The sequence below is a fragment of the Panthera pardus genome, unplaced genomic scaffold, assembly GCF_024362965.1.
Source record: "Panthera pardus isolate Hobbes unplaced genomic scaffold, ASM2436296v1 HiC_scaffold_18, whole genome shotgun sequence".
Classification (NCBI taxonomy): domain Eukaryota; kingdom Metazoa; phylum Chordata; class Mammalia; order Carnivora; family Felidae; genus Panthera; species Panthera pardus.
This window is the reverse complement of record NW_026526743.1, coordinates 5,986,447-6,009,028: the sequence shown is the minus strand read 5'-3', so window position 1 is coordinate 6,009,028 and position 22,582 is coordinate 5,986,447. Positions and strand designations below refer to the sequence as shown.

At 43.3% G+C, this 22,582-nt stretch overlaps 1 protein-coding gene and 1 pseudogene across 1 annotated transcript; one reads left to right on the top strand and one right to left on the bottom strand.

Moving 5' to 3' along the window:
• Positions 1-11,519: 11,519 nt before the first annotated feature.
• On the top strand, positions 11,520-20,268 carry LOC109252923 (vomeronasal type-1 receptor 4-like). The gene is made up of 2 exons (XM_019425412.2): positions 11,520-12,579; positions 20,090-20,268. The coding sequence occupies exons 1-2, from the start codon at positions 11,643-11,645 to the stop codon at positions 20,266-20,268; spliced, it is 1,116 nt and encodes a 371-aa protein (XP_019280957.2). The 5' UTR covers positions 11,520-11,642.
• Positions 20,269-21,504: 1,236 nt separating this feature from the next.
• On the bottom strand, positions 21,505-22,582 carry LOC109252920 (vomeronasal type-1 receptor 4-like; annotated as a pseudogene).

Sequence of the window (22,582 nt, the reverse complement as noted above, 5' to 3'; positions counted from 1 at the left end):
AAAAGAGAGACAGGACACATGCATAATGGAATGTCAGGCAAATACCTTGTGTGAGTTGTAAGTGAAATAATCTTGGATTGGTTTTATAACATTTAATAGAGCAGAAATATCATAAGATACATTGGAGGCTAAGAAGCTTGCAAGAAACTTACTAAGTTCTATTTTTCTTATGTGCTGCTTCCCTGTTAACTGGGAAAAGCCTCTCCATGTTTAATTCACAGACACTTCTTATATCTATTAAACACTTCAAATACCTGGAGTTAGAGAAAACCTTTTTTTTTTTTCAATATATGAAATTTATTGTCAAATTGGTTTCCATACAACACCCAGTGCTCATCCCAAAAGGTGCCCTCCTCAATACCCATCCCCCACCCTCCCCTCCCTCCCACCCCCATCAACCCTCAGTTTGTTCTCAGTTTTTAAGAGTCTCTTATGCTTTGGCTCTCTCCCACTCTAACCTCTTTTTTTTTTTTTTTCCTTCCCCTCTTCCATGGGTTTCTGTTAAGTTTCTCAGGATCCACATAAGAGTGAAACCATATGGTATCTGTCTGTCTCTGTATGGCTTATTTCACTTAGCATCACACTCTCCAGTTCCATCCACGTTGCTACAAAGGGCCATATTTCATTCTTTAGAGAAAACAATTCTAAACCAGCACCTGTGATCAGACAGAATGTTTATAGTTTTTTTTAAGTTTTACTTATTTGAACAATTTCTACATCCCACATGGGGCTTAAACTCATGACCCCAAGATCAAGAGTCCCATGAGCTTCCAACTAAGCCACCCAAGTACCCCTTAGACACACTGTTCCTACACACGATGATATGATACTAGAGATCCATCAAACTCTTTATTTCGAATCAAGGTTCTGAGGGCACCTTAGAAACCTCACAGTAATGTCTGTGGTCCCTGTAACACAGGATCAAGAGCAGACTGTCTCCAGAACTACAGTACTTAAGTACATTAAAAATCACATTCCTTTGGAGAAATTGAATTACTACATTGTACACCTAAACTAATATAACTATCTCTACATTAACCAACTAGAATTAAAATAAAAACTTAAAAAACACAGATTTCATGACCACTTGGGTGAAACCACATAATCACTGTCAGTGAGGATTACACTACACGCCTTAGGAGCCATCAGGGTTGGGTGTAGGTCTAGGACCCCATCTCTCTATACCAGCTCAGCTCCTGGCTCAGGAGGTAATCCAGCTTCCCGTGTGGCTTTGGCACTGAGCCAGATTCAAACGCAGAAAACCCCCTCTGTTCAATCTGGTCACTTACCTGGACTCCTGACACAGTTCCTTCCCTTACAGAGTCTACCTCTCGGATGAACACAGAGAAAACCCATGAACTTCTTCCTACTGCCTGCATGATGGGCTCCGTGTTGACGGTCAGAGAAGTGAGTGCATGTGCAAGATGGGCAACCGGGCCCTGAGATGTGTTTATTACTGTGTGACCGCACCACCCCGCCCCCGCCACCTCACAACAGCAATCAGCATTTCACCTGAAGCAGCACTGGCAGTGACAGGTGTGGGACCTGAGAATATTTTTGCCAACTTTCTCCCCACTGGCCAATTACCAAGAACAACTACAAGTTTCTAGCTAGCACCTCTAGAGACCACTGGCATGTGGGAAAGGACGCAAAGCCTGAGGGAAAGAAGCCTGGGCAGGAGGGCACCGTGGGCCCTGGACAGAAAACGCTGGAGGGGAGAATGGGTATTCGTGAGACATGGAGCCCAGGTCAAGGGCTGGGGTGACAGGGTTGAGAGAGAGAAGTAAAGGTTTTCAAGTTATAAACAAATGGCCTCTCAGGGGGAAGAAAGGACGCAGCATTTGACCTGGATATCAGTATGAGTCTGAGAAAGACGTTTTCCCCTTTGTTCTTCAATTTGCCACCCATGTTCTCACTCTCTGGAAAAACATATTTTGTAAATACGCATTTTTTATGGCATCAACATACCCCTTCTTTTATGGTTTGTACTGTGTCCCATCAAACCGAATACGCTGAAGTCTTAAGCTCCAGGACCTCAGAATGTCTCTTTATTTGGAAACAGGGTCATTGCACATGGAATTACTTAAGATGAAGTCATATTAGAGTAGGGAGTCTCTTAATCTAACACGACTGGTGCCCTTACAAAAAAGGGGGGCGTAAATTTGGGGAAAAAATGCACACGGGGTGAACACCACATGAACTTTGCTGCCACAGTTCAAGGACGCAGAAGTTGGATAGTGGCCTGAAAGGATTCCCCGAGGGCCTTCAAAGGAAGCACACCCCCTGAGGACAACTTGATCTTCAACTTTTAGCTTCCAGAACCATCAGACATAAATGTCTGTTGTTTCAGCCAATCCTTGTAGGGTCCTTGTTATGGCAACCCCTGCAACTGTCACACCTTCCTTTTCACCTGCCTCCCTACGGGCAGAAGCACCTTCGAATGCAGAAAAGTCCCCCCTTCTATGTCCTTTTCCACAAGAGGGATTCACTACCAACACAAACAGCTCTGATCTGAAGGTTATCATACTATGAGTTTCCCCTCCCCTGTCTTAGAGACATTGCCCCCCTAGAAACATCTCAAATCCTGCTACAGCACTGGGGACAGGACTGCACCAAGATCCTCCTACAAAACCAGGCACAGCAGACCCCTGTCACCTCCCCATGGGCCAGAGCTTGGGCTCCACTCTCAGAAATGAGTCCTGGAGACACAACAACTCACAGAATGCAGGTGGGGGAGGTGTGAAGCACAAGTAATGGTGTTTCTAAAACCCCCTGCTGATCCTAAGTGTGACACTGATGAAACAGTAATGGTTGGTGCGTTTAGATAAAGAGTCTGCTCTAGGGGCACCTGGGTGACTCAGTCAGTTAAGCATCCGACTTCTGCTCAGGTCATGATCTCGCAGTTTGTGAGTTCAAGCCCAACGTCGGGCTCAGACAGTTCAGAGCCTGGAACCTGCTTCAGATCCTGTGTCTCCCTCACTCTCTGCCCCTCCCCCACTTGCACTCTCTCATGCACACTCTCTCTCAAAAATAAATGTTAAAAAATTTAAAAAAAAAAGAGTCTGCTCTAGGTTTACATTTGCTCTCAGATTACATTTTCTCCTTTACATTTTCTGTTAAATTGTTCAACATGATAAGTAAACGTTAAATGAAAAGTTACGGCACGAGGGTACACAGATCCTGGGATATTGCATTTTACAGTCATTGCGAGGGCAATTTCGCAAGTATGCATGCACTGCGAGAACGTGCAAAAATGGTGGAGGGATCATCCCGTCTCAAGAACCACTGAGACTATCCTCATGTGCACAAAGCAACTGGACCAACTACTGATGTCCCATGATGTGTGGGATAGCCAACATTTAACCCTTTTTTAAAAATTACAAAATATCATTATTTCTTCCTAATACTATAGGAATGTTGGGTATTATTTCAAAAAAAATAGAGAAAGTTGTTTTTTGGTTTTTCTTCTAATTCCAATTAGTCAACATATACTGTTATATTAATTTCAGGTAGACAATATAGTGATTAAACACTTCCATCAAATACACGGTGCACGTAACAACAAGTGCACTCCTTACTCCCCACTGGGTCTTTAAAACATACCCTGCATCCAGCTCCCCTCTTGTAACCACCAGCGTGTTCTCTATACTTAAAGAGTCAGTGAGAAGCACCTCAGTGGTTCTGTCGGTTAAGCATTCAACTTTGGCTCAGGACATGATCTAACAGTTCGTGGGTTCAAGCCCACTGTCAACCTCTGTGCTGACAGCTCAGAGCCTGGAGCCTGCTTCAGATTCTATGTCTCCCTCTCAACATGCCCCTTCCGGGCTTGTGTCCTATTTCTCAAAAATAAACAAACATTAAAATGTTTTTAATTAACAAAAAGAGTCAGAGAAAATTAAAGGTCTTTTCATCTTACCCAGATATTCACTATCAAGAATTTTTTTCAGGGGCGCCTGGGTGGCTCGGTCGGTTGAGCGGCCGACTTCGGCTCAGGTCATGATCTTGCGGTCCCTGAGTTCAAGCCCTGCGTTGGGCTCTGTGCTGACAGCTCAGAGCCTGGAGCCTGTTTCGGATTCTGTGTCTCCCTCTCTCTGACCCTCCCCCATTCATGCTCTGTCTCTCTCTGTCTCAAAAATAAATAAACATTAAAAAAAAATTAAAAAAAAAAGAATTTTTTTCATTTAACTCTTATACGCATAAAAACTTTTGCCTGTGTTTAGATAAAATGACTCATTAATAATCATCAGGGAATAAACTGAAGTTTTTCGGGGAATATTGGAGAGCTATTTCTATTGCATAAAGATATCTCCTTTACAGACTAATGACCAATAAAAACTATTTGATTGTAAAGTATGGCCAGTATAACAATATTTATGTACACACTGAATCAAAACAGAGTATCTTCAAAAGTGTGTATTTATTTTTATGTCATTTCTGAGATAACATCAGATATACTCCAATGCTACGTTGAGAAACAAAATAAATCTAAATATGAAGAAAATCATTACATTTGGAGATGGAAATTGCATCAGTTTTGAGTATCAACACCTCATGTTATTGTTTATCATTACATATGTTTCCATATTTAAAGGCACACCTTGGAGGTCTGCACATTTGGTTCCAGAGCACATCGAAAAAGCATATATCTCAAAAAGAATTCCAAGGAATTTTTCACCTCCCCATGCACATAAGTCAAGTCCTCCCTGTACTGCAGTCTATCGAGTGTGCACTAGCATTATGTTTAAAAAGCAACATGCATCATGTTTCAACCATACTTAGTTTCAGGAAAATGCTGACCATCATCTGAGCTTTTAGGGAGTCAGAAACTTTTTCCTGGTGGAGGGTCTTGTCGCCATGTTGAAGGCTGCTGACTGGTCAGGGTGGGCATTACCGAGGTTGGGGTGGAGGTGGCAATATCTTTCAAAAAGACAACAATAACGTTTGCTGCCTTGATTGAGGCTTCCTTTCACACCAATTTCTCTGTATCGTGTGATGCTGTCTCGTTGCATTTTAGCCACAGAACTGCTTTCAGAACTGGAGTCAATCCTCTCCAACCCTGCTGCTGCTTTACCAACTAGGACTATGTACCCTTCCACATCCTTTGGTGTCATTTCTACAATCCTCACAGCATCTCCACCAGCAGTCGATTCCATCTCAGTCCTCCAGAAGAAGCAACTCCTCATGCGCTCAAGTTTGATCATGAGATTGCAGCAACTCAGCCCCACTGACAGACTCAACATCTAATTCAGATCTCTTACTTCTTCCACCACATCTGCAGCCCACATTCATTCATTACATTTGCTGTCTTATATGGGCATGGTTCATGGCACCCCAAAACAATTCCAATAGTGACATCAAAGATCACTAAACATAGATAACTAGGAGAAAAAAATGACAAAGGGAAAGTCTGAACTATTGTGACTATTACCAAAATGTGACACAGAGACACAAAGGGAGCGATGGTGTGAAAAACTGGTGCTGATAGACTTGCTCGAGGTAGGGTACCACAAACCTTCCGTTTGCAAAAACCACAGATTCTGCAGCCATAAAGCAAAGTGCAACAAAATGAGGTGTGACCGTGGTAGCTTTCTGTTGTTGCTGGAACAAATTCCCATGAAATCAGCAGCTTCAAGCACCGCTCATTGATTTTCTCACAGGTCAGTAGGTGAGGAAGCCCAAATGTAGATGCCGGCTCTCCTGGGCTCTTACCTGGAGCCTGTGAAGAAGATTCACCTCCACACTGATTCACATTCTTGCCAGAGGTCCTTTCTGTGGACGATCACCTTGAGGCTCCCGCCACCCTGACAGCCAGTAACAGGCATATGAATCCCCTTCCTGTTTCAAATCTCTTCCTCTTGTTCCATCTACAAGACTTCTTCTGATTTCAGGGGCATGTGATAATTTGGTCCGCCCAGACAATCCAGGATAATCTCCCTATTTTAAGTCAGATGATGAGTCTCTTAATTACATCTGCAAAATCCCTTTTACCATGTAAGGCAATTAAACGAAGGGATAACACCAGAAATGTGCTACTTCCTTAGGAGAAAAATAAAAATATTCTTAATGATAATTACATCCATAAGCCTGTTACCAGGGATTACTTTCAGATGGTTTCACACAAGAAAGAAACATTACTTATACTTTTTCAATTCTGTTTTATGTTTTATTTCTTCTATATAGCATGCATTACATTTCAGATATATTGCACTAAAGAACAACTTCATCGAATCAGTTTTGGACAATGAATGTTCTTGAAGAGCGCAGTATCGGGAAGGGTCAGGCCTGCCACCTGCTGCCAACAATGAGTGGCTGGTACCAGTGAAGAGGCTCTCCTGCTGGATGTGCCCCGGACACACCCCACCTGAAATTCCCACAAAGGAGTGAAATAGGGATGAGTGCTGATTTCTCAACAGCCTACCTGTGGCCTTACAGTGTGTTAAAAATTGTGTAGGGGCATCTCATACAAGCACAAGTTTTGCTTCATGGGATCAAAGGAAAAACCATCAATGAGTAATGTGTGACTCCATGGAAACGAGAGTATTAACCAGTGGGGAAATGAATCAGTGACCCCCAAGGTGCCACAAACCATCCCCTGAATCTCCATACCGATCCCCTCTGTATCTCTATTGCCCTTGAAAACTTCATCCGATAATTCCTTTCGTCTTGTCCATAGTTCATACCCTATCACCCTCTACTTCCTTAATTTGCATTTTCCCTCCACCTCCACCAGACCCTTCTACCTCCATACCCCACCTCCAACACCCTCACCCACTTAGAATAGCTTCCTTCTGCCCCATGCCACTGCTGTGACTTCAGCCAAACACTCCTGACTTCCACTGCCTCTGCCTTCCTCTGGACCTATATTTCCTCTCCTCCAGTGACCTCAGCCCAACTCCCTATCATTCTTACCCTTCCCTCAAAATCCCAGCATTCAAATACTGAGTGTCATAACCTCCCTGTATTCCCCGATTCACAACCCTACATATGCTATTCTCCTTTGGGCCCCTTAGTGTACCCAAACACACTACTCCCCCCATTGATTTCATGACCCACAATGATCTTGTCTGCAGGAGCCCATTATCCCCGCTTTAAGGTTCCTGCTCCCCTTCAACACTAACTATCTCGACACTAACTATCCCTAGGAAATTCATATCCCCAAATACATTGTAATAGAGTTTTCAGTTTCCTGTTTTTTGCTACCTTGGCCCAGTTTGGAGTCTCAGCCTGGGGGACAGTAGTCTCTCTTTCCTGAGCAACTGGTCAAGTCCACATAACCACCACCACTTTCATGGAGCTCTACTTCTGGCCACCATGAATCACCTCCAATCAGTCTGGGACCAACTACCAGAAAATGAGGAACCATCCTTATGCCCCAGAACTTAAGGAATTCAATGTGCCAATGATCAGAGAGTCCAGAAACCCAACTAGCCCCACTCTCTTTACCATACATAAGCTGCCCCTCGACCTCCAGGGGAACACATGTGTGGCCTCCCTGTCTTCTGGAGTCAAGCTGCCTTTCATCTGAGTGTCACTGTGTTGTGTCCAAATATCAAAAGAATATTTCAGATTTGAGGGCAATGGGGCTGCTACATCTGCACCCCAGTGATCGCCAGAGTTGATTCTACTCATCTGGCTGGCTACGCGGGTGACCCGTTCCTCCCTTGCCACTGCATGTGCATCCCTCCCAAAGCTGTGTAATGGGTGGAGGAGGATGACCTTCCCTGATAAAGGAGGCCCTCTCTTTGGTCAAGAGGATGCAAGTAGCTGCACTCTTTGCTGGACCCTCAACACAAACCCTCAAGGTCCATTAGTAACAGAATGTACAGGGCGTCAAGGTTCATAGATTCCAGATACATCCAAATGAGGTGCGGCATGGGCAGTCTTCATTTCTTATGAAATAAAATGAAATAAACCATTAATAAAGTAAATAAAATCAGTTAAATAAAACAGAATAAAAGAAAAGAATCTTTCATTCTTATAAATATATTCCCCTTCCTTTGCTATACTCCTTCACCTACTGTGGACAGGAACTCTGTGCCTCTTACCCAGTGATACTCCTCACTCACTTGTGTGCACTTTTCCTCCCAGTTATCTTTTGTTTTCATGAGATCTGTACACCCTTTCCTCACAGACTCCAATAGGTGCTACAAGCTAATCGTTTTGCACACCTTGTCCCATTGTACCATATGGCCCAGCGATGTCCTTAAAACATGCCATATATTTTATCCCTGTGCATATTTATCCCCTGATCTCCCATAACCACATTCCATGCTCTCTGCACCCCATTCTCCTGTACCCCCTTTCCCAGTGCTCTAACACAGCTCACAGACCCCACACAGTGAAAGTTTCTCACCACACTCCACACCTCAAGTGGCAAAGCTCTGAGCACTGTTTAAATGTTGAAGACATTAAATGTTGCCATTGTGGGCTTGGTGACAGGGAGTCTCAAAGGCAATTAGGATCCTCTTGTTTTGGCTCACAGGTCTGGAGATATGCATGAAACTTTTCTCTACAAACATGTTACTGGAATACATATCCACCTGGTGACTTAGTAACTGTGGGCAAGTGAGGGGGACAGTGACATCTGTGTGGGTAGGTGCACTGTGTGTCAGAATGTAGACACGTGCATGAAGTCAGTGCGTGTGTATGAGAAGGACTTATTTCAGTACACGTTTCAGCATGTTTCAGTCAGTGAGTGTGCATACGTGCATTTGTACATATGTCTGAGTCTCCACAGTGTGTGCATTTCTGTGGTTGATGAATGGGTTGTGAGCCATATGGCTGTTTTCCCTGATGTGGCAAGTAGGGTGTGAGTAAAGAAAAATTCGTCTCTTACCAAGGGAGGTCAATGGATCAAAAGGAAAATAAGCAATTTAGTACAAAATTATAAAAATATATGTATTGACTTTTGAGGACAGATTAGCTGTTTCTTTGAAACCATCCCACCTCACCCTGCTTCTTCCAGCGGTGGGCTTCTTCCCAGTTATACTGTTGCAAATGATCATGTACTTTCCATTAGGTAGATGCCCAGACAAGCATGTGTGTTTTGTTGTGAGAGAGTCCTGGGCAGAATCCAGGAAGTGATTTGTGTAGAGAAGAATTAGCCTAACCTAAGGGAGGTCTGGCATTTGCCCTCTGCTACTGGAGTTGATCTCTAATTGTTTGAATCTCATGCCTGATAGGGGTGTCTTTGTTTGCTTGAAGGTTTGACCACCAGGCTATCTAACAATGAGGTTTAGGATGACCCTTTGGGCCCAAAGTACCATGTCAGTCTCTGGAAGGGCTAGAGGCTAAAGGTATCAGTTCATCTTGGGGACAGAATGGACAGTGAGGTCAGCCATGCAGAAGGTAAATGGTAGAGTTGTAGTAATACCGCTGGGCATCAAGGCTTGTGAGAGCCACCCTTGCTGGCAATACCCTATGAGTGTTATCCCATATGGACCCCAGAAGGTAACACTCCATGACTCCAGACATTGGACAACAAGGGGATCCACACTGGGTACATTTCCTGGACTCTGCCCCATGTATCTCTTCCTTGTCTAATGTTCACCCGTTCACTTTCCCTGTAATAAACCCCAACAGTCAGTAGAACTGCTCTCAGTGAGTTCTATGAGTCCTTCTAGAGAAGTATGGAAACTGAGCATGGTTTTCAGAAGATCCAAACTTACTCTTGGTGTCAGCACTGAGTGTGGTCTTGTGTGCACAGCAGTCCCTTTAACTCCTCTGTTGAGATAAAACTCTCAGGGGGAAAGCAGGGTAGACGTACACAAAATCGTAGATTTCTCTGTTGTGAAATCTGAAGAATCATTTTGACTCTTATACTTTATGTTTCTTCTTTAATTAGAAATTAAGGGGCGCCTGGGTGGCGCAGTCGGTTAAGCGTCCGACTTCAGCCAGGTCACGATCTCGCGGCCCGTGAGTTCGAGCCCCGCGTCAGGCTCTGGGCTGATGGCTCGGAGCCTGGAGCCTGTTTCCGATTCTGTGTCTCCCTCTCTCTCTCTGCCCCTCCCCCGTTCATGCTCTGTCTCTCTCTGTCCCAAAAATAAATAAAAAACGTTGAAAAAAAAAATTAAAAAAAAAAAAAGAAATTAATTACATGATCAGTGAGTGCCCTTAGGAAATTTCAGCATAAGGAAGTCTAGAGAACTCTGCTAAGCATTCACTATAGTTGAATGAAGAAAGTAGCTTTGGCTTCAATGACACTTCAGAGATGGATACAATCTGCCTGTGAAACCATCTGATCCTGGTGCTTTTACTTGTGGTGGACATTTCTTCAACATTTATTTCTATGGATTTTGTTTGTTTGTTTAGACTTACTAGCACAGCTAGAATTGATATTGTTAAAGTATATTTTCCCAGAAATTTCTAGATCATCATTTCCAAATCCATTAGCATTTAGCTCTATTAATGTGCCCAATAATTTCTGAAGTAAATGAATGATATCAAGTTTTTGCTTTTACTCTTTTCTCATTAGAAAGCTTTTCAATTAGCTTCTCTGATATCACTTATCCTGAATACTTCAATAATGGTTCAACTTAGGGATTGAAAATTAAGAATGGCATATATTTGGTGTAGCACTTCTCAAGGAAGCAGTGAATCCAGTGAGATATACCTGCTTGGCTGCCAGTCCCCCATGAGTCAAACTTCAGTAATTCCTGCTCCTTTCCTAGGAGACCCTGCGTGCCATAGGGATCATCAAAAATGAAGAGGCTCTCTCAAACACTCCAGTGGTCTATTTGAAGATACTCAGAAGGAACTTTTAATTGGTCTTTATAATTGGCAACTGGGAAACAACTTATTCATGAGTGTCCTCAGCTGCATACGGCTGAACTGTCATTGTGTGTACAGGAGAAATGATAATTACACTTCCAGGGGAGGTGAGGTCACAGATTCACAGACCTTTATCTGAGTCTGGCTGCCTCCTGTCCACATGTCCTGGCTGTTGTGATTCACACAGAGCCAACAGTCCTGACAACAGGGAAGAGTCCAGTGAGTACTTCTACTTCAGTCTGAGAGGCACAGTTTACAAGGAAATGTAGTCTGAGTAAGTACCTGTGTGTCCAGAAGGATTCTCTTGTGGTAGAAATAGATCCAGTGGCAAAGCTAGAGAAAGGGGAGGAAAACTTCCTCAGTTGTGAGCTGAGCAAGTGAAGACAGATTCCCGATGACTCCTAAAATAATGTAATGATATCCTCACTGAGGATGACTGTTGGTGAGGAATACCAGTGATAATAAAATGGGTTTTCTTAGCCACCGAAAGACTTTAGTTAAGAAACTGATGTTTTGCCCACATGTCCTTACACGAACCGCAGCCGACATTCACTGTATTATGAGTGATGTGCTCATGCCTTTATGCATATAATGAAGAGTCGGATGGAACTTTAAGAATAACTTCACATTGTGCAGAAACCATCTAAGTGACTTTATTTCTAGAATAAACCAAGTGTGTGTAAAAAGTCCAGCTCTGGGTTTGTGATGCTGGTACTTCTAACTGCTCCTGCTTCTTCAAGTCTCTGGCACTCCCACAGAAGCAAACCAACAAACTGGCTGTTGATGTCAAAACCTTCAACGAACCTTTTGTTCACAGGAATGATTGTTGCTGTAATTTAAGGGAAAATGTACTGAATGACACAAGAGCTTCCATGGGTTTGGCAATAGCAATCATCTTCTCATCACAGACGATAGTTGGAATCCTGGGAAACTGCTCTCTTCTTTTCCATTATCTCTTCCTTTACCACACTGAAGGGAGGTTGAGACCTACAGATTTGATTCTCAAGCAACTGATTATAGCCAACTCCCTATCGATGCTCTCAAAAGGAGTCCCCCATACACTGACTGCTTTTGGGCTGGAATATTTCTTCCATAATTTGGGATGCAGACTTCTTTTGTATGTTCAGAGAGTGGGCAGGGGGGTGTCCATTAGCAGCATCTGCCTCTTGAGTGTCTTCCAGACCATCATGATCAGCCCCATGAACTCCTGGTGGAAGGATCTTAAAGTCAAAGCTCCAAAGTATGTTGGTTTCTCCATTACCCTCTGCTGGATCACACACATCATGGTAAATTTTATCATTCCTGTTTATGGGTTGTATGTGTCTGAGAAACACAGCAGCAAAAACATAACAAAGAAAAGGGATTATGGATACTGTTCTACTTCTGATCCTGAGGCAATCACAGGGTTACTTTTTGTAGTACTGATAATATTCCCTGAAGTTTCACTTTCTGGGCTGATGATCTGGGCCAGCGGCTCCATGGTCTTCATCCTGAACAGACACAAGCAGCGCATCCAACACATTCACAGCACTAACGTTTCCCCCAGATCCTCTGCTGAGTCCAGAGCCATCCAGAGCACCCTTGTCCTGGTGAGCACCTTTGTGTCTTTTTACTTCCTCTCCTCCATCTTTCATGTTGGCATTGCTCTGATTTATAATCCCACTCGGTGGTTAGTAAACACCTCTGCCCTAACTTCTATGTGTTTTCCAACTTTCAGTCCCTTTCTGATCATGACACGAGACTCCACAGTACCCAGGCTCTGCTTTCCTCGCAGAAGAAACACAAAATCTCCTAATCTTACCAAAAAATGTAAAGTGTGTGTTTTTGCACAAAACTCAGTTTTTTATTTTCATAAGACTTGAAAAGTCAATATAGTATTGTTTTAAAAATCATTTTCTAGTTTCTCCATTTGCTTTTGAGAGAGAGAGAGAGAGAGAGAGAGAGAGAGAGAGAGAGCCAGTACAAGTGAGGGAGGGGCAAGGAGAGAGGGAGAGAGAGAATCCCAAGCCAGAAGCAGGCTCTGCACTGTCAGCATAGAGCCTGATCCAGGGCTCAAACTCACAAACCATGAGATCATGACTTGAGGTGAAATCAAGATGCTCAACAGACTGAGTCACCCAGGCACCCCAAAAAGTCAATACAGCATCTTAAAGCATAGCTGCATGTCTTTCTATGGTGGACCCTATGTAGGAACACGTGAATATTATTTGTTCTTCCAATCAATGAGTGTAGAATGTCTTTCCTTTTCTTTGTGCCATCTTCTATTTCTTTCATCAATGTTTTACAGTTTTCAGAGTGAAAGACTTTTGCATCTGGTTAGGTTTATTTGTAGGTGTCTTATTAGTTTGGGTACAATTGTAAATGGGAATGTTTTCATTTTTAAAGTTTGTATTTAATGGGACACATGGGTGGCTCAATCAGTTAAGCCTCCGACTCTTGATTTTGGCTCGGGTCATGATCTCGTGGTTCATTTGATCGAACCCCACATCAGGCTTTGTGCTGTCACCAGGGAAACTGCTTGGGATTCTCTCTCTCATGCTCTCCCTCTCTGCCCCTTCCCCACTTGTGTTTGGTCACATGTGTACGCTTGCTCTCTCTCTCTCTCAAAATAAATAAATGAAACTTTAAAGTCTGTATTTAACTTCCAGTTAGTTAACATACAGTGCAATATTAGTTTCAGGTGTACAATATACAATACACTTCCATACAACACCTGGTACTGATCACAAAATTGCACACCTTGCTCCCCATCACCTATTTAACCCATCCCCCTCCCACTTCCCCCTGGTAACCATCAATTTTTCTCAATAATTAAGAGTCTGTTTCTTGGTGGACTCCTCTCTTTTTCCCCCTTTTGCTCACTTATTTTGTTTCTTCAATTCCACATACAAGGGGCAGTTGGGTGGCTCAGTCGACTGAGCCTCAGGCTCTTGATATTGACTCAGGACATGATCTCTCAGTTTGTGAATTCAAGGCCCATGTTGGGTTCTGTGCTGATAGAGGGGAGCCTGCTAGAATACTCTCTCTCTCTGACCCTTCCCTACTTACACACTCTGTCCCTCTCTCAAAATAAATTAATAAACTTAAAAAAAAAAACTATTAAAATTCCACATCAAAGTGAAATAATATGGTATTTGTCTTTCTCTAAATACCTTATTTCATTTAGAACAATACTCTCTAGAGGCATCCATGTTGCGGCAAATGGCAAGATTTCATTCTTTTTTATGGCTAAATAATATACATATCTTTTTTATCCAGGCATCCGATGATGGACATTTTGGCTGTTTCCATAATTTGGTAATTGTTGACAATGCTGTTATAAACATTGAGGTGCATGGAATCCTTTGAATTAATATTTTTATATTCTTTTTTTTTTTTTTTTTTTTTATTCTTTGAGTAAACACCTAGTGGTGCAATTGCGGGGTCGTAGCTAGAGACGAGGGAAATTGTTTGCTTAAGTTCTCTTTCCACTGTTTCGTTATTCATCTATATAAAAAGGCAACAGATTTCTACACATTGATTTTGTAACCTGCGACATTACCAAATTCATTTATCACTTCTAGTAATTTTTTGGTGGAGTCTACCATACGATACACACATATACACACAGAGAATGGAATATGAATAGCCTTCTATAACAACGATATTCTGGTAGAGGCTACAACCTGGATGAGCCTGAAAGACATGCTATATCCAGCAAGTCAGACACAAAAGGATAAATAAGGTATGATTCCACTTAAACAAAGTACCTAGAGATACCAAATTGATAGACACACAGTAAAATCATGCTTGTTGGCAACTGGGGGAGGGAAAATGGGAAATTATTGCTTAAAGGGCATGGAGTTTTAGATGGAGATGATTTAAAAATGCTGGAAATGGATACTGATGATGATGGCGCAATACGGGAATACCACTGAAGTATACAATTAAATATGGTGAAAGCGGTACATATATTTTATGTTATGTATATTTTACCATAATAAAAAAGGCACAAAACCACAATGAGATACCCCATTATACCTACTACAATGAGTATTATTTAAAAAAACAACTTGGGGCATCTGGGTGGCTCAGTTGGTTAAGCGTCTGACTTCGGCTCAGGTCATGATCTCGCAGTCCATGAGTTCGAGCCCCGTGTCGGGCTCTGTGCTGACCGCTCAGAGCCGGGAGCCTGTTTCGGATTCTGTGTCTCCCTCTCTCTCTGACCCTCCCCCATTCATGCTCTGTCACTCTCTGTCTCAAAAATAAATAAACGTTAAAAAAAATTCTTTAAAAAAACAACTTAAAGATAACACATGGTGAGGATGTAGAGAAAATGGAACCCTCATATGTTACCAGAAGGATGGAAAATGGTGCAGACACTATGGAAAATGCAGTGGCAGTTACTCTGTAAGTTAAACAAGGACTTACCAGGTGACCCAGAAATTCCACTCCTATGTATGTAAGTCTAAAGAAATGAAGGGGTCAAGGGGGTCAAAGATACAAACTTCCAGGTATAAAATAAATAAGACATTGAAATGTAATGTATCACATGGTGACTATGGTTAACAACACCATATGGCTTATTTTAAAGTGGTTAAGGAGCACCTGGGTGGCTCACTCTGTTGAGCACCCCACTTTGGCTCAGGTCATGATCTTGCAGTTCTTGGGTTCAAGCCCAGCATCAGGCTCTCCGCTATCACCAAGGAGCCCACTTCGGATCCTCTGTCCCCTCTCTCTCCTCCCTCCCCCACTAACCCTCTCTCTCTCTCTAAAATAAATAAAACATTAAGAAAAATATTAAAGTGGCTAAGAGAGTAGATCTTAGAAGTTCTCATCACACACACACACACACACACATAAAATCTGAAAGTATTATAATGGTATATGTCAATTATTCTTCAGTACAAAAGAGAATTGAAATAAAAGTTCCAAAAGAGATATACAAACATGTTCACAGCTGCACTATTCAGAAAAGCCAAAGGAGGAAACAAAATGTGTAAACATACAATGAGAATATTGTTCAGCCATTAGAAGGACAGAAATACTGACATACAGTACAACATGCATCAACCCTGAAAACACTATGCTAAGGGAAAGACACCAGAAGCTAAAGGCCACATATTATGTGATTCCATTTATAGGAAATATGCAAAAGAGTCAAATTCAAACAGATGGACAACACATCAGTAGTTCCCACAATGTGGGAGGTCGGAATGTGCGTGAATGGCTACTGGGTGGGGGATGTCCTCTTGCAGAGATCAAAATGTCAGGGACGGAGGAGCTTGGGAACTCATGACAGCGTAGGAGGAGATCACCACATCCCACATTTACAACTAGACAACACGCACACCCAGGTCAATATATCAGAGAGCGATCCGAAGACTGGCGGAGCAATCTCCACAAGTAAATATAAAGAAGGTACATTTGAAAGACTAGGAAGGTCACAAAGGCAGAAGGAGGCTGCCGACAGAACAGAGTGAGCTCCGCTCATAGAGAGGACAGAGAAACACTGGCGTGTTCACATCGTTCAGACTAATCCCCATAACGTTTGGCTTTAAAAACCAGAGGGGCTGAATGCTGTGAGTTTGTAAAACCCAGTGGGACTTGAAGGCCGCAGCTTACACAGTCAGCTCACTCAGCCCTGGGTGAGCTGGGGGGTGAGTAATGGCTGAGTCCCAGCCATTAAACAGATAGCAGCCTGCACAGAGAGGCACACGAACATGGCAGTTTACCCATTGCCAGGGGAAAAGGGAGGCAGATCTGTTCATAGTGATTTCAGAGCAGGTCGGGGGACTTCTTTAAACATGAGGTAGCTGGCAGCTGTCATTTCCCTCTCCCGCCCACCAGTTAAACACAGAGCCACCCGCAGGAAGCAGGGCTGCACAGACACTTGTAACCTCAGCCAAGGGCTCAGGGCAAATTTTGTTAAAGTTGCCCACAGACCCACACAGAGGCAGCACCCAGTCACACACCCTCAGTCACTGTCCCACACTGGAACCACCCCCCTGTGCCCGACAGTGCTGGTACACAGCCTCCAGCTGTCACGGTGCTCAGTGGGACCTGACATAGGACTGGAGGCCCAGGGCAAATTTGCCAGCACCGGTGCCTGGCTCCCAAATTCCCTGGCAGGCACTTCCCCTCACAACTGGCCTCCAGGGCCCCACTAACAGCACAGAGAGCAAGTACAGTCCACAACAGGCAGAGAGTCAGTGCCCACAACCACACGGAAAGGAAAAGTGAACCAGACACAACAGCAGGGGGTCAGCAATACGCATAAGATACTCTCCCAAAGTGCCAGGTTCTGGTTAGGAGAGGACACTGCACCATGGGCAAACTCCAGAATCTCCTCTTCATACGTCACTACTTTCAAGAGCAGAAGACACAGTTGACTTTCCTAACACGCAGAAACAGACACAGAGAGGCAGTAAAATGATGAGACAGAGATAACTATCGCAAACAATATAACAGGACAGGCCACCGCCAGAGATCTAAGCAAAACAGATACAAGTAACATACCTGATAGAGAATTGAAATCAATGGTCATAAGAATACTCACCGGACTTGAGAAAGACCGGAAGACACGAGTGAGACCCTTAATACGTATTGAAAGAACAACACAGCAGGGACAAAGCGCTCAATAAACACATGAGAAGGGCACCTAGGGGCGCCTGGGTGGCGCAGTCGGTTAAGCGTCCGACTTCAGCCAGGTCACGATCTCCCGGTCTGTGAGTTCGAGCCCCGCGTCAGGCTCTGGGCTGATGGCTCGGAGCCTGGAGCCTGTTTCCGATTCTGTGTCTCCCTCTCTCTCTGCCCCTCCCCCGTTCATGCTCTGTTTCTCTCTGTCCCAAAAATAAATAAATAAATAAATAAAAAACGTTGAAAAAAAAGAAGGGCACCTGGGTGGCTCAGTCGGTTGAGCATCTGACTTCGGCTCAGGTCATGATCTCATCAGTTGATAAGTTCGAGCCCCGCATCAGGCTCTGTGCTGACAGCTCAGAGCCTGGAGCCTGCTTCAGATTCTATGTTTCCCTCTCTCTCTGACCCTCCCCTGTTCATGCTCTGTCTCTCTCTGTCTCAAAAATAAATAAACATTAAAAAAAATGTTTTTTAAATAAAAATAAACACATGAGAAACACATCTGGTGGAAGGAATAGCAGGATTGAAGAAGCAGTGACCTAGTGACCTAGAATTAGTGACCTAGAAGACAGAGTAATGAAAAGTAAAGCTGAACAAAAGAGACAAAAAGATTTATACAAAACAAGAGCAGACTTAGGAACTCAGTGACTCCTTCAAACATAATAATATTTGTATTACAGGACTCCCAGAAGAAGACAGAGAAGGGAGCAGAAAATTTATTTGAAGAAATAATTACTGAACATTTCCCTAATCTGAGGAAGGAGAGAGACATCCAGGTCCAGGAGGCACAGGGAACTCTCATCAAAATGAATAAAATCAGGGGGGAGTGGGTGGCTCAGTTGGTTAAGCGTCTGACTCTTGACCTTGGTGCAGTTCATGATATCACAGTTCATGGGGTTGAGCCCCACATCGAGCTCCTTGCTGAGGGCATGGAGCCTTCTTGGGATTCTGTTTCTCCCTTTCTCTGCACCTCACTTGCTCTCTCTTGGTCTCTCTCTCAATATAAATGAAGAAACTTTTCAAAAAGTCAATAAAAGCAGATCCACCCCAAGACCTATTGTAATTAAATTTGCAAAATATACTGATAAAGAAAGAAATCTTATCTAAAGGGCCACAAGACAAAAGAGGTCATTAACTTATGAGAGGTAACCCATAAGGCAGCAGGAGATTTTTCAACAGAAACTTGGCAAGCCAGAAGGGAGTGGCCTGATGCATTTAAAGTGCTGATTTGCAAAGTCCACAGCCAAAAATATTCTATTAAAAAGGCTATCATTCAGAATAAAAGGAGAGACAGAGTTTCCCAGACAAACACAAACTAAAGGAATTTGTGATCATTAAACCAGTATCCTGCAAAAAATATAAAAGGGGAACACTGAGAGCAATGGAGAGATCCTAAGTGACAGTATAAACGTAGGGAGCACACAAGCAGTAAAAATGAATATTTCTGTAAAAAGTCAATCAAAGAACTCACAAACAAATTGATATAAATATAATAACATATGCCTAAAATCTGGGGAGGACATAAGAAAAGGAGCAGGGGCATCTGGGGCTTGACCATAGTCTATTTATTGAACAAAATGCCGAGTACACAACTGTGATCACTTTGTGAACTTTCCTCGAGCTACATACTTATTACCAGTGATTGTGCCTTTATATTTTTTAAAAGATTTTTTTGTAATTTTTTAGAGAAACAGAGAAAGAGACAGACAGACAGACAGATAGATGGAACTCACAAGCCAGAGAGAAGGCCAGAGGCAGAGAGAGAGAGAGAGAGAGAGAGAGAGAGAATCCCAAGGAGGATCCCCATTCAGTGTGGAGCTCAATGGGGGACTTGATCCCATAACCCTGGGATCAGGACCTGAGCCAAAATCAAGAGTCTGACACTCTACCAACTGAGCCACCCAGACACCCCAGGCCTTCGTATTTTTCAAATGAATCTCACCATTCAAAAAAGATGGGATATGCTAAATAGAACAGTGTTGTTCTTCTATTGGAAAGGCAATGTTGCACACTACATAATGCAATGACATTGTGCTTAGCTTTTAAATGTATGCTAAAATTTCTAGGTAAAACCAAGGAGCAATGTTACAACAATGATACAACTTCCCAAAGAGTACTCAATTGTTGTACAGAATTATAATTTCAAATTATATTTAAAAATTCATACAAAAACACAGATGAAAAGAGAAAATAAACCCCATTAAAACCAAATGTCAAACTGTTATATTAACCTTAAATAGACTAATTTATCCCTTTATTTTCTTTCACAGAAAATACACATTTATTGGAAAATAATGTTTGTTTCATGATGAGAGTCAAAAAATAACACCATAAGCAACGTAAAACCTCTGGCGCTGCTTCTGTAAGGAAACAGCTGAGAGGCTTCTGTGTCACTTTGGGAGCAGACCATCCTCAGGATCTCTGTGCTCCTGTGACAGCTGTGACACAGCATATATGGGCAGTATGTGGCTCCGGTCCTGCTGGAGGCCCAAGAAGCCTACATGGTCCACACAAGATCCTCTGGCCAACAGCATCACAGAGAATTTGAGGGCAGCAGGGAACCACTTCTGAGAAGGGACAGCAGGGGACAGCCTTGTCCCGCCTAACACTGGAGTGTAGACCAGTCTCTTAGACTCATGGTCCTGCTGGAGGAGTGGACGCCCACTGGCCTCGTGCTCAGTTTGTTGCCCAAATGTCTCAGCCAACAAAAACCTGAGACTCTTCCCAGGACAACTTGACCCACCAATTCTCACTGGTGTGGCCAAAGACAAGAAGGAAGTATCTGTGGTCTCAGCCCCTAAAGGCTGCTGGCTGAATCTTTGCACTTCAAATCCTGTCCATACTGGAGAAAGCAGCCAGGGTGAGCACCTCAAGCAGTAGTTCAGAACCACAGAAGAAGAGCAAGATGCTGTTCATGATGCCTTCCAGGAGGAGCATAGAGGTCTCTAGTCCACATAAATAGAATGGATCCATGTCCCTCCCTTTCAAATGGCTCTCCCTTCAGGGCTCCCAATGGAGTGGAAGTCTCCACCATAAACTATTCTCTTCACTTTGGAGACTCAAGTGTGCACCTCCAAAAACTCTTTCTTGCCATTATGGTCAAATCACCTTCACAAAGGAGAGAAATTTTTCTTCTCCAGATGCCAATTCCATGGAACTCCTGGCTTTGAAGATTGTCACAATCACCTGACGATGGAAAAGAATCAGCTAGGGGCGCCTGGGTGGCTCAGTTGATTAAGCATCCGACTTCAACTCAGGGCACGATCTCGCAGTCCGTGAGTTCGAGCCCCACGTCGGGCTCTGGGCTGATGGCTCAGAGCCTGGAGCCTGCTTCAGATTCTGTGTCTCCCTCTCTCTCTGCCCCTCCCCCGTTCATGCTCTGTTTCTCTCTGTCTCAAAAATAAATAAACGTTAAAAAAAAAAAAAGAATCAAGAATCAGCTAAAATGTAATTCTATGCTGTCCACTACCCTCTCCAGTCCAACCTGTCCATTTCTCCCTGAAAATGTTTCCACAAGCTCATCTCCCATGCTCCCAAACATCGTACTCCACATGACTGACTCCCGCCCCTCTGGTATGACATGTACACAATTATACCTGGCTCCCCAAAGCTTTACTTGCTGACTTTATTTTCCCTCCAGCACTATTCTCTGCAGTGTCACTGATGACCTGGTCCATTTTCATGCTCTTTCTGGTTTTATTTTTAAGATTAAAATTTTTTTTAAGTAACTCTACAAACAACATGGGGCTCAAACTTACAACCCTGAGATCAAGAGTCACATACTCCACTGACTGAGCCAGCCAGGCACCCATTCATGCTCCTGTCCTTATAATTCCATGCCTACTTCACTTCTGGGAAATTTACTGTGACAAATTTAATGGACACGCTCAAAGCCTTCTCAATGATATCCGGATTGTTTCAGGACCCGGATATTACACTGCATGATTTCTGAATTCTTTCACTGCAAGCGTTTAGCACAACTTCAATCACATGAATACTTAAAGATAACTATGTTTCATTACGAATACTATTGCAACTTATTGCTTAATTGAAGAAGATGCTCAATATGTAATGTTTACCATTCTTGGGTTAGCCTCTCATCATTGTACCGGGGACTCTGAGAGTGAGGAATGACCTACCAAATGAGTATCACCGAAACACTTACAATTTATATCTTACTCATAGAATGAGGGGACTTTATATTCTTTGTCCAGGAGAAGCAAACTGTGGATACCCTGGGGTCACGACTCATGAGCAGAAAGGGGCTGAAAGATGGGAAACAGAGAGTGAATCCTGAAGCAGTGATCCAGAGAACCCAACTGGGATTTTCAAAAAGACCCAAAATACTATTAAAGATAGAAGAAAGGTGTTTAAGCAGACAAAGGGGCTCATCAGGAGAAAAATGGTTTTGGTGCCTGTGGACACAGGGGATGATGTGGCAGAGACATTGGCCTGATGAATCTGTTGGACCTCCTGCTTGTGCCATGATGAAAACCACGCAGCCGCTGGCCCAGAGCACAAGCCCCAAATATAACACATCAGGGAATGATAACAACGCTGCATACAATGAGTCCCCAGCTTTGTCACAACAAACAGCTGAACAGTATCCAAACATTTTCCTGTTTGTGATGTTTTTGTTGCTCAAAGTATGGGATACTACTCAAAAATATGGGATACAGCGTGTTTATCAGTATTTGCAAGACTCAGCACAGGACAAGTGAAGGGACAAGGCACTTGAGAGCTTTCCCTTAAGCGCTGCCCATCTGGAGTTCCAGACGCTGATCGTGATGGCCTGAAAGACACTTGAGAGGCAGGTCGCACCAGTGGACACACCCCTGGCTACGCCCTGAACATAAGGGAAAAATTTACATCCAAAATCACTGAACATGTTATACCACCCAAAAGATGACACTGTATGGTGTATTCCAAGAGAGAACGGGACCAAAATGTTGGCTACAATCAAGCTTCTTGAAAACCAAATCTGTGGGCCTTGGCCTACACCCAGTGAAAGAAAGGAGGTCACAGTGGTAAAGAAGAGAGAAGTTCCCCAGGATTCCAAGCACAGTCTGCACTAAGAAGATCACTCCTACTGCCAGATCCCTGGTCGCCATGCTGTGTGTCCTCAGTGACTGATACTGTCTTCTGGGCTAGAGGATCCTGCGTGGGAATAAGAGGCAGGGGCCACATGAATCAT

Excerpts from the sequence above, each read along its gene's own strand:
- LOC109252923 (XM_019425412.2), top strand. The coding sequence starts at position 11,643 with ATGGGTTTGGCAATAGCAATCATCTTCTCATCACAGACGATAGTTGGA. Across the intron at positions 12,580-20,089 it reads TCCTAATCTTACCAAAAAAT|CCAACAAAAACCTGAGACTC; the intron begins GTAAAGTGTGTG and ends CAAATGTCTCAG.